At 39.0% G+C, this 12,490-nt stretch overlaps 1 protein-coding gene across 1 annotated transcript in view; it reads left to right on the top strand.

Annotated features, from left to right (window-relative positions):
• Positions 1-12,136, top strand: part of LOC144255054 (rho GTPase-activating protein 7-like) — a 238,208-nt gene extending 226,072 nt beyond the window's left edge. Inside the window, exon 3 of the mRNA XM_077799093.1 lies at positions 12,115-12,136. Within this exon, the coding sequence (XP_077655219.1) occupies positions 12,115-12,136 (22 nt within the window). The remainder of the gene's footprint in view (positions 1-12,114) is intronic.
• Positions 12,137-12,490: the final 354 nt, after the last annotated feature.

The raw sequence follows: 12,490 nt of genomic DNA, 5'->3' as shown, positions 1-12,490 counted from the left end.
AGAAATTAAAACAGTTATACTTCCCTTTGGTCTCCAAAAAGTCACTTAACATTTGTATTTTTTTAATTACTTTTTGTTTTTTAGAAAAACACATTATTTTTGGTAGTGTTTTAATAAAGACTTTCTTTCTTCCTTTCCTTTTCTTTTTTCTTTCTCCCTGCCCTGCATTTCTTCTCTGTCCTTTGATTGCCAAATTTCAATCATAACATAAAAATTTTTAATTATCTACAATGCCAGAAATCTATCCAGGCTATTTTGTTTCCTCTTGCCTTATCTTTGGCAGGAGCATTTAGTGGCACAGAAACCTAGCTTAAGTCCTTGTTAGCCTGATAAGACAAAGGGAGTTTGAAAAAGGAAATCAAGGGGGAAAATAGAGTACAAGGGTTACTGTTTTCAGCAGGGCCATCTTCCCAATAGTAATTCCTACTGGCCCCAAATCAAAGAGCAGCTCCTACACCATCCAGGGAAAAGTGCAGAGCACATTGATTTCACAACGTACTCAGAAAGGACTGTGGGAATCATGAGATTGGAAATGCAGTCAAGGTGAGGTCCAATGCAGGTCATTCTTCACTGAGAACCTACTATGTGTTATGCACCGAGAAGGCAAAGTTGACTAAAATGAAGCTTCTCTCTCTCTCTCTCTCTTTCTCTCTCTCTCTCTCTCTCTCTCTCTCTCTCTCTTTTCAGTTGGTTGATTTTAGTTATACATGACAACAGAATCAATTTTGATATAATTACACAAGCATGAAATATATGTCATTCTAAATAGGACCTTGGGAAGTTCTTAGTCCACCGGAAGGTGCAGTGCAGATAAATGACAATATGACAAGACAAGGTTGTGATGGAAGCATCAGCAGTTTGGTTGGAGCAAGGGAAATGGAAAACTCAGCTTGATTATTGGGTTTGGGAAATTCTTCAACAGAAAAAGTAGAGGTGGTTCCTGAAGAATAAACGGAGATTGCTATGTAACAGGGGAAACACTGGAGAGAAGGGAGGAACACTCTAAGCTGCTGGGTAAATTAAGTTCTTCGGTGGCAACTTGTCTGACCTCACACCAAATCTCAGAAAGAAACAAAAGAATAGCTGTCCTTCAGCTCTAGTGTATTAGAGACCACGATTGCTTTATATGCATCATGTCAGCAATTATTACCTAGATTATTTTAAGTTAGATATTATCTCCATTTTACTAATGAGGAAGAAACCAAACCAAGAAAGGTTAAGTAACTAGTTAGAGGTCACACAGATTCAAATTCACATTTCTTTGGTGTCTTATGATCTATCTATCTATCTATCTATCTATCTATCTATCTATCTATCTATAATTTTCAGTACAACAATGTAGTTTTTTAGAGTATCCACCAAAATTAAAATCTGTCTTGAGTAGCCAAAGACAAATAGCGCCTTGACAATGGACATACAGATTTTATTGCAAAGAAAAAAACACAAAGAGAACTAAATTCAGAACTGGGTGAGTCCAAGTATGTGCAGACTGACTTGGAGAATTCCTTGAAGTCGAATAAACTACTGACAGCTTGTCCATCTGGGCTCAAAGCAAGCAGCCATTCCATTTTGACCTTCCTGGTTAGATAGAACCTGCTTTTATTTTCAGTCTGCTGAGAAATTAAATTAAATAGACAAAGGGTACATACCTGGCACTTTGATGCCATAGGATTCATTTGACAAAATGAAAATAGAATGCTGTAGAGCCTTTGGTTATAATTTTAATGAGACACTGCCATCTAGAGGTACTCTAGAGCGCTGATCTGACCGTGCCCATAGCAAGATCTAGATTCAGAGTGGTGGCATTTGGAAGTCAGATGTTAAAGTAAATTTCTAAAAATACTATGACAATATAACCTGACGTAAACTGCCTATTATGGTTTAGATATGTGGTATCCCCCTAAAGCTTATGTGCTGAACACTGCAAGAAAGTTTAGAGATGAAATGATTGGATTATGAGAGTCTTAACCCAATCAAGCATTATAAAATCCCTGATAGGGATTAATTGGGTGGTAACTGTAGGGAGGTAGGGTGAACCTGGAGGAGGGGGGTGATTGAGAATGTGCCTTTGGAGTGTATATTTTGTCCCTAGAGAGTGGAGTGCTTTCTCTCTCTCTCTCTCTCTCTCTCTCTCTCTCTCTCTCTCTCTCTCTCTCTCTCTCTCTCTCTCCTTGCTGATCATCGTGACCTGAGCCAATTCCCTCCTCCCTACCTTCCCGCCATGATTCTCTGCCTCACCTAGGCCAGACAATGGAGTCAGCCATCTATAGACTGAGTTCTTTGGGTATTTTTTGTTTGTTTGTTTTTCTCTTTCTTTTTTACTGGTTGTTCACAACATTACAAGGTTCTTGACATATCATATTTCATACATTAGATTGAAGTGGGTTATGAACTCCCAATTTTACCCCAAATGCAGATTGCAGAATCATGTCGGTTACACATCCACAATTTTACATAATGCCCTATTAGTAATTGTTGTATTCTGCTGCCTTTCCTATCCCCTACTATCCCCCCTCCCCTTCCCTCACATCTTCTCTCTCTACCCCATCTACTGTAATTCATTTCTCTCCTTGTTTATTTTCCCATTCCCCTCACAATCTCTTATATGTAATTTTGTATAGCAATGAGGGTCTCCCTCCATTTCCATGCAATTTCCCTTTTCTCTCGCTTTCCCTCCCATCTCGTGTCTCTGTTTAATGTTAATCTTTTCTTCCTGCTCTTCCTCCCTGCTCTGTTCATAGTTGCTCTCATTATATCAAAGAAGACATTTGATATTTGTTTTTTAGGGATTGGCTAGCCTCACGAAGCATAATCTGCTCTAGTGCCATCCATTTCCCTGCAAATTCCATGATTTTGTCATTTTTTAGTGCTGCGTAATATTCCATGGTGTATAAATGCCACGTTTTTTTTTTTATCCATTCATCTATTGAAGGGCATCTGGGTTGGTTCCACAGTCTAGCTATTGTGAATTGTGCTGCTATGAACATCGATGTGGCAGTATCCCTGTAGCATGCTCTTTTAAGGTCTTCAGGGAATAGTCCGAGAAGGGCAATAGCAGGGTCAAATGGTGGTTCCATTCCCAGCTTTCCCAGGAATCTCCATACTGCTTTCCAAATTGGCCGCACCAATTTGCAGTCCCACCAGCAATGTACAAGTGTACCCTTTTCTCCACATCCTCACCAGCACTTGTTGTTGTTTGACTTCATAGTGGCTGCCAATCTTACTGGAGTGAGATGGTATCTTAGGGTGGTTTTGATTTGCATTTCTCTGACTACTAGCGATGGTGAGCATTTTTTCATGTACTTGTTGATTGATTGTATATCCTCCTCTGAGAAGTGTCTGTTCAGGTCCTTGGCCCATTTGTTGATTGGGTTATTTGTTATCTTATTGTCTAATTTTTTGAGTTCTTTGTATACTCTGGATATTAGGGCTCTATCAGAAGTGTGAGGAGTAAAAATTTGTTCCCAGGATGTAGGCTCCCTATTTACCTCTCTTATTGTTTCTCTTGCCGAGAAAAAACTTTTTAGTTTGAGTAAGTCCCATTTGTTGATTCTAGTTGTTAACTCTTGCGCTATGGGTGTCCTATTGAGGAATTTGGAGCCCGACCCCACAGTATGTAGATCATAGCCAACTTTTTCTTCTATCAGGTGCATAGTCTCTGATTTGATATCAAGCTCCTTGATCCATTTTGAGTTAACTTTTGTGCATGGCGAGAGAAAGGGATTCAGTTTCATTTTGTTGCATATGGATTTCCAGTTTTCCCAGCACCATTTGTTGAAGATGCTATCCTTCCTCCATTGCATGCTTTTAGCCCCTTTATAAAATATAAGATAGTTGTAACTTTGTGGATCAGTCTCTGTGTCCTCTATTCTATACCATTGGTCCACCTGCCTGTTTTGGTACCAGTACCATGCTGTTTTTGTTACTATTGCTCTGTAGTACAGTTTGAAATCTGGTATCGCTATACCGCCTGATTCAAACTTCCTGCTTAGAATTGCTTTTGATATTCTGGGTCTTTTATTTTTCCATATGAATTTCATGATTGCTTTATCTATTTCTATAAGAAATGCCGTTGGGATTTTGATTGTCATTGCATTAAACCTATAGAGAACTTTTGGTAATATCGCCATTTTGATAATGTTAGTTCTGCCTATCCATGAACAGGGTATATTTTTCCATCTTCTAAGATCTTCTTCTGCTTCTCTCTTTAGGGTTCTGTAGTTTTCATTGTATAAATCTTTCACCTCTTTTGTTAGGTTGATTCCCAAGTATTTTTTTTTTTTTTTTTGAGGATATTGTGAATGGAGTGTTTTTCCTCATTTCCGTTTCAGAAGTTTTGTTGCTGATATACAGAAATGCCTTTGATTTATGCATGTTGATTTTATATCCTGCCACTTTGCTGAATTCATTTATTAGTTCTAGTAGTTTCTTTGTAGACCCTTTTGGATCTTCTAGGTATAGAATCATGTATTCTGCAAATAGTGATAATTTAAGTTCTTCTTTTCCTATTTTTATGCCTTTAATTTCTTTTGTCTGTCTAATTGCTCTGGCCAGTGTTTTGAGAACTATGTTGAATAGAAGTGGTGATAGAGGGCATCCCTGTCTTGTTCCAGATTTTAGAGGGAATGCCTTCAACTTTTCTCCATTCAGAATGATGCTAGCCTGAGGCTTAGCATGGATAGCTTTTACAATGTCAAGATAAGTTCCTGTTATCCCTAGTTTTTCTAAAGTTTTGAACATAAAGGAATGCTCTACTTTGTGGAATGCTTTCTCTGCATCTATCGAGATGATCATATGGTTCTTATCTTTAAGTCTATTGATATGGTGAATAACATTTATTGATTTCCATATATTGAACCATCCCTGCATCCCAGGGATGAATCCTACTTGATCATGGTGCATAATTTTTTTGATGTGTTTTTGTATTCGATTTGCCAGAATTTTATTGAGGATTTTTGCATCTAGGTTCATTAGAGATATTGGTCTGTAATTTTCTTTCTTTGAGGTGTCTTTGTCTGGTTTTGGAATCAGGGTGATGTTGGCCTCATAGAATGAATTTGGCAGAGCTCCCTCTTTTTCTATTTCCTGAAATAACTTGAAAAGTATTGGTATTAATTCTTCTTTGAAGGTTTTGTAAAACTGTGCTGTATACCCATCGGGTCCTGGGCTTTTCTTGGTCGGTAGTCTTTTGATTGCTTCTTCAATTTCATCCATTGATATTGGTCTGTTCAAATTGTGTGTATCCTCCTGACACAGTCTGGGCAAATAATATGACTTAAGAAATTTATCGATGTCTTCACTATCTTCTATTTTATTGGAATATAGGTTTTCAAAATAATTTCTTATTGTCTTCTGTATTTCTCTAGCATCTGTTGTGATATTGCCTTTTTCATCCCGTATGTTAGTAATTTGAGTTCTCTCTCTTCTTCTCTTTGTTAGCATGGCTAAGGGTCTGTCAATCTTATTTATTTATTCGAAGAACCAACTTTTAGTTTTGTTAATTTTTTCAATAGTTTCTTTTGTTTCAATTTCATTGATTTCTGCTCTGATTTTAATTATTTCTTGCTTTCTGTTACATTTGCTGTTGTTTTGCTCTTCCTTTTCTAGGGCTTTGAGATGAAGTGTGAGCTCATTTATTTGTTGGTCTTTTGTTTTTTTGAGTAATGGCCTCCAGGCGATGAATTTCCCTCTTAAAACTGCTTTCATTGTGTCCCATAGATTCTGATATGTTGTGTCTGTATTTTCATTTATATCTAAGAATTTTTTGATTTCCTCCTTTATGTCTTCTGTAACCCATTGATCATTCAGTAACATATTGTTCATTTTCCATGTGACGTAGGCTTTTTCCTTCCTTCTTTTATCATTGATTTCCAGTTTCATTCCATTATGATCAGATAAAATGCATGGTATTATCTCCACCCCTTTATATTTACTGAGGGTTACCCTATGGCATAATATATGGTCTATTTTTGAGAAGGATCCATGTGCTGCTGAGAAAAAAGTATATCCATTTGATGATGGTTGATATATTCTATATATGTCAGATAAGTCTAGGTTATTGATTGTGGTATTGAGTTCTATAGTTTCTTTATTGAACTTTTGTTTGGAGGATCTGTCCTATGGTGAGAGAGGTGTGTTGAAGTCACCCATAATTATTGTGTTGTGGTCTATTTGATTCTTGAACTTGAGGAGAATTTGTTTTATGAACATCGCAGCACCATTATTTGTTGCATAAATATTGATAATTGTTATGTCTTGTTGGTGAATGGTTCCTTTTAACAGTATATAATGTCCTTCCTTATCCCTTTTGATTAACTTAGTCTTGAAGTCGATTTTATTCGATATGAGGATGGCCACCCCTGCTTGCTTACGAGGACCGTGTGCATGATAAAATCCTTTCACCTTCAGCCTGTGTATGTCTTTTCCAATCAGATGTGTCTCCTGGAGGCAGCATATTGTTGGATTTTTTTTTAATCCATGATACCAGCCTATGTCACTTTATTGGAGAGTTTAAGCCATTAACATTTAGAGTTACTATTGATATATGGTTTGTACTTCCAGCCATGTTTGATTATTTATCCTTTTTTTAAAAAATTTAGTTTGTTTCTCCATGATTATCTTTCCCCTCGCCCTCTGTCTTTACCGAGGCACTTCCCACTGATGGTTTTGGTTATTGTTTTTAATTTCTTCCTCATGTAGTGTTTTGCTCAAAATGCTTTGCAATGCTGGTTTTCTGGCTGCAAATTCTTTTAACTTTTGTTTATCATGAAAGATTTTTATTTCGTTGTCATACCTGAAGCTTAATTTTGCTGGATACAGAATTCTTGGTTGGCATCCATTGTCTTTCAGAGTTTGAAATACATTGTTCCATGACCTTCTTGCTTTCAGCATCTATGATGAAAAATCCATTGTTAACCTTATTGGTTTACCCCTGAATGTAATCTGCCTCCTTTCTCTTATAGCTTTTAATATTTTCTCTTTGTTCTGTATATTGGATATCTTCATAACAATGTGTCTTGGCTTTGGTCTACAGTGATTTTGTGTGCTCGGTGTGCTGTATGCATCCTCAATTTGTATATCTGTTTCATTTTTTATTTCTGGAAAGTTTTCTGTAATTATTTCATTCAGCAGGTTACTCATTCCCTTGGTTTGAATCTCTGTACCTTCTTCTATCCCGATGACTTGTAAGTTTGTTTTTTTTTTATGTTATCCCATAACTCTTGGATGTTTTTCTCATGAGTTTTTACCAGCATTTCTGAGTTGGCTAGACTCTTTTCAAGATGATATATTTTGTCTTCATTATCTGACGTTCTGGCTTCTACTTGCTCCACTCTGTTAGTGATACTCTCAATTGAGTTTTTAATTTGGTTTATCGTTTCCTTCATTTCTAGAATTATTGTTTGATTATTTTTTATAATCTCTATCTCCTGATAAATATGCTTAACTTCTTCTTTTATCTGTTTATGTAATTCATTCTCAATGTGTTCTTTCGCTGCTTGAATTTGCTGTCTCGTATCCTCTTTAAGGTTCCATTCCATCTGTCTAAGGTGTTCCTTGAGTTCTTTATATGACCATTTTTCTGATGACTCTAGGTCCTCCTGAATATTTAGGCTGTCCTGCATTGTTTGTACTCCTTTTCTTCCTTGCTTTTTCAAGGTGCTCTTGTTACTTCTTGTTACTTCTTGTTACTTCTGTTTGACTGCTGAGTTACTGTTTACTCCTATAAATTTATTTGATGCTTGGGAGGAAAAGGTATTAGAAGGGAAGGGAAGAAGTCACTAAAGAGAATGAGAGTAAGCAGGTAGAATTCAAGGAAGGGGGAATAAGAAAATTGAAAAGAAATGAAAAGACAAAGAAGAAAAAAATAGGAAATAAAAAAGAAAAAAAATTAAAAAATAATAATAAAAAATTAAAATTAGAAGAAAAAAATTTTAAAAAAAATTGAAAAAAAAACAATGAGAAAGAAAAATGAAAATGAAATAAAAAACCCAAATCAAAAAAAAGAGAAAAAAAAAACCTAATAAATGCAGTCTTAGAGTTTGATTAACTTCTCTTCCAGTAGGTGGCACTGTGCCCACCAGGCAAAGTTTCTCCTGTCAATATGCGGGAACCAATCACTGTGCAGCAGCTCCTCCTCCCAGACTGGGCCAGTCTCCAATCCTGAGTGCCTAGGGCCTCCTCTTGTGTCTAGTCACTTCCCCACTTTTCCTCTAGCCAGGCCCCTCTCACTGGTGCCGCTCACCACAATACTGGCTACACGCCAGGTCTGCTGCTCCAGGGAGCCCTGTTTTCATGAACGACTGGGCACACTCTCCCTGTTTGCCATTCCCTCAGACCTTAAGTTTGTAGAGCTTGGGGCTGAGAATCCTCAGCGAATTTTACTTGCCCTTCGTTAGCCACGCCCCTGGTAGCTGGTGCAAGAGACCTCAGCTGTCAGCACTGGTGGTAGCTGGGAGTTCCACGCCTCGGGTCCCGCGCCACGTCCGATTCCCTCGGTCTGGTATCGCTCTCACGGGAGAGCTGGGAGGGGCCCTTAAGGTTTCCCCTGTGGAGAGGGAAGGCTAGGGAATTACACACCTGTAGCCGCAGGTTTCAATGAAGTTATCTCCTCTGCTGCAGTCTGGTGATGTCAGTTCTCTGCCATGGTGGTATCTCTTGCAAATGGCGACAGTTCGTTTCCCTTTGCCGGGTGACCAATGCAACGGGTGGGTCCTTACTGTCTCTCTCAAGCCCCGTTTCAAACCTGTGGCCACTATCTATGAAGGCTCGGTAGGCATTTACCTCCGTGGGATCAGAAGGGCTGACCAGTTGTTTCAGCTGGATGGATTAGTGCTGAGTCACAGCTGTTTGTCTGCGGGAAGCAGGCGAACTGGAGCTTGAATTCAGCCGATCTAGGCTCAGTGTGTGTTCTGAGAGGCCCAGACTGTTCGCCCCAGATCCACATCAGCTTAGCATTGCCTAGTGATCCTGAGAAAACAGAATTTAGATTGTTTATGACTCCCTATGCCCACACAGCTGGAGAGGTCAGAGACTTGATCTCTCTGCGCCCGCTGCCATGTTGGAATCCCGCCACTGAAGCTTTTTCTAGATGTTCTTTCTCTTAAGAACAATGGAAGTCTCCACTGTTACAAAAGGATTCCTAAAGAAAGGAGTGAGCCTGCTCCCTTTAGCCTCTGTGGAGGGCATGGGTCTGGCAGGCCTCCACTTACCATCCTCTGGGGGGACAGAATTAGGCTATTTTCCAGCTGTCTTCTAGACTGAGTTCTTTGAAAGTCTGAGTGCCAAATAAACTTTTCCTCCTCTGAAATTGTTCTTGTCAGATCTTTGGGTTGCAGCAGTGAAAAAGCTGACTAAAACATTGCCTGCAGCAATTGTCAATGATATTTTAAGTTCTTATTATCAAAAAAGATTAAAAATACCTCTAAAAATCCTATTTACTGTGCTGGGGATGTGGCTCAAGCGGTAGCACGCTTGCCTGGCATGAGCGGGGCACTGGGTTCGATCCTCAGCACCACATAAAAATAAAATAAAGTTGTTGTGTCCACCGAAAACCAAAAAACAAATATTAAAATTTTTATATTTTTTTCTTTTAAATAAAATATTCACTCTTTTACTTGTGTTTTCCCTCTAAAACCAATACATCATACCTTTAGCCCAAATTTCCATTTTCTAAAATAAAGACAAATATCTACAGCCATCTTCCAGTTGTTCAGTGATTGGCTACGTTTCAGAAATTACTTTAAATAGTTGTGGGAACACAGATTCCTTCTGAAAGACAGCTGTTGATAATAGAAAGTCACAGGGCATTTCATTTACCACCCAATTGCGTTGAAATATTGAATGTTCACAGTGGGAAAAAGGAGTACAATATCAATACACAGATGCATAACAGTATTTACAAAGTAAGAGTTGAGAAGGTGATGAGGCTGGGGTTGTGACTCAGTGGTAGAGGGATCGACTAGCACTTGAGAGAAAATGGGTTCGATCCTCAGCACCGCATAAAAATAAACAAACAAATAAATAAATAAAGGTATTGTTGTCCAACTGCAACTTGAAAAAATATTTAAAATAAAAAGAGTTGAGAAGGTGAGAATAGGGTAGGCACTGAATTAGAAATTGGTGCCCCTTTCCCTCCAGGTACTGGGGATTGAACCCAGGGCCTCCTGCATGCTAGGCAAGCACTCTACTGCTGAGTTTTATCTGAGTCCTGTTTATTTTATTCTAAGACAGGGTCTTGCTGAGTTTCCCAGTCTGGCCTTGAACTTGGATTCTCCTGCTTTGGCCTCCTGAGTGGCTGGGATTATAGGTGTGTACCACCATGCCTGGCATAGATAGGTTTTTATTTAACTTCAAATCTCATATTTTTATGTTTTCTCCAAAATTTTTTCTTTCTTTCATCTCTTTGAGGTTAACATTAGGTTTTCTTTGCCTGCTTTATGTCTTAGGTCTCAACTGTTAAACTTGAGTCCAGGTAACTTGAGATCCTACAAGACACTCTCCTTTTTCCTCCTCCACTGTTGCAATTTTAAGCACATCAGTGCCTCACTATTATTCCCCTGCACTGCAGGGTGATTCTTGAGGGGGTTATGGTATTGGGAATCAAAGCCAGGTGTGCTTTACCAATGAGCCACCTCCCTGGCCCTTTTTATTTTTATTTTTTTAATTTTGAAACAGAGTCTAACTATGTCACTTACGGCTTCTCTAATTTGCTGAACTTGCAATTCTTCTGCCTGGGCTTCTAGAGGCTTTGAGATTACAGGTTTATACCACTGGCTGCATTTACAAATATTTGAGCAAGGAGCATTAGTTTGATCAGAATATTTCCCTTCCACCTCCTGCCAAGTTCATAACAAGAAAGCTAAGGATTCAACCTGTTTTTTTTTAATTTATTTTATTTTTTTACTAATCCATTCACTCATCACCCCCTCATTACTTATATATTCACTCATATAACATTCACACATTTAGCATTTGTTATGTGCCAGACATCAGCTTTAGTCCCTTATGAGACCTGATAGCAGAGGTTTGTGTACTCATCAGTCTTTCCACTTAGTGTCATTGACCTGTTGCTGAGTGTCTTCCCTTCCCAAAGTTCCTCTAAGGTCTTTCTTGCAATTAATCTCTTCTTGTTCAACCATGTCAGGTCATCAGAGCTCTGGTCTACTGTCCTTGAGATTAGGACCGACACCTTTCAGTGCAGGTAGGAAGGAAATCTGGGATATCTTAAAAATATCAGCTCTATCCTAATCTACAATGCCAATGGCCAGCATCTTCGTAAGGTCTGGACAATTCCCCTCTACTAGTCCAGTTTGCTGTTCAATGATTGGATTTTTCAGGAAATCACTTTTCCCCTAAATCTTCAGCTGCTTATTCCACATCCTTATTAAACCGCTGACTGAACATGGACGGACTTGCTTGATATGAATAATAAGTCAGTGAGAGAATGGCCACCTCAGTTTTGATGGTTTCTCAACTGCCAAGACTGACCTCTGGCCTTAGCAGGTTTAGGGGAACTAAGACAACCCTACTAGACTTCTATCTGCCCAACAAAAGAAAGTTCTTCAAGAACCACCCTGCCATGTTGGATAGAAGTCTAGTAGGGTTGCTAGTCATATTTATAAAGATGCTGGCAGTTGTTGTTGTAGATTAGGATAGAGCTGGGATGAATGGCTTGTGGTTCCTTGTCTACAAGAAGTTCACTCAATGAGTGTGAAAGTTGAGTGGGGGAAGATAATCCCTTAGACATAATGATCACCCAAATATCAGTTCTCCTCCACCTCCACCTTCCCACCCCAACCTTCTAGGGCAGGAATGGGGGTTAGGGTTCTATGGGAGGAAGGGCAGAATGCAAGGAGTCTCCATTGGACAGAGTTGGGTGGCCTGGACCAGTGCTTCATTAAAGTGCCCCAGGCATCTGGCAGGGAATGTGTTGAACTTCATGGAAGGAAAGCGACCAGATGGTAGAGAGGGAGATACACAGAGAGGAGGGGAGCTGCCTGCTCTGGGTGTGTCCATTGGGTAAGCACCTTTTCTACCAAATAATTTAGGGAAATGAACCCATTCCATCTTGTGGCTTTCCCATCTCCTTAAGCCTAATAATCCTTTGTTTCTCAGGAGAAGAAATGGAAAACGATAAGGAAGCAAACTGACCAGTTTTCCTGAAAGCTGCAGCCCAGAGAAGACGGATGCTCTTTCTGCTCCTATCCACTGGTGAGTGTGTGACACCAGAACGGCACCTCCATTCAACACAGACTGAGGTCTCCATGAGACAGCTCCACCTTCTGAAAAGGAAAGCATGCCCTTTCAGAGAACAGCCCTTATCTCTGAGAGAGGAGAAGATACATATCACTACATGGATGTTAATTGAGTATTAATTTCAGTGGTTTCTTTTTTTAATTGATTTTATTTTTTAAATACATGACAGAAGAATGCATCACAATTCGTATTACATATAGAGAACATATTTTTTTTGTATCTCTGTTTGTATATA

Source organism: Urocitellus parryii, chromosome 5, assembly GCF_045843805.1.
Source record: "Urocitellus parryii isolate mUroPar1 chromosome 5, mUroPar1.hap1, whole genome shotgun sequence".
NCBI lineage: Eukaryota > Metazoa > Chordata > Mammalia > Rodentia > Sciuridae > Urocitellus > Urocitellus parryii.
This window is presented reverse-complemented; position numbering and strand designations above follow the sequence as displayed.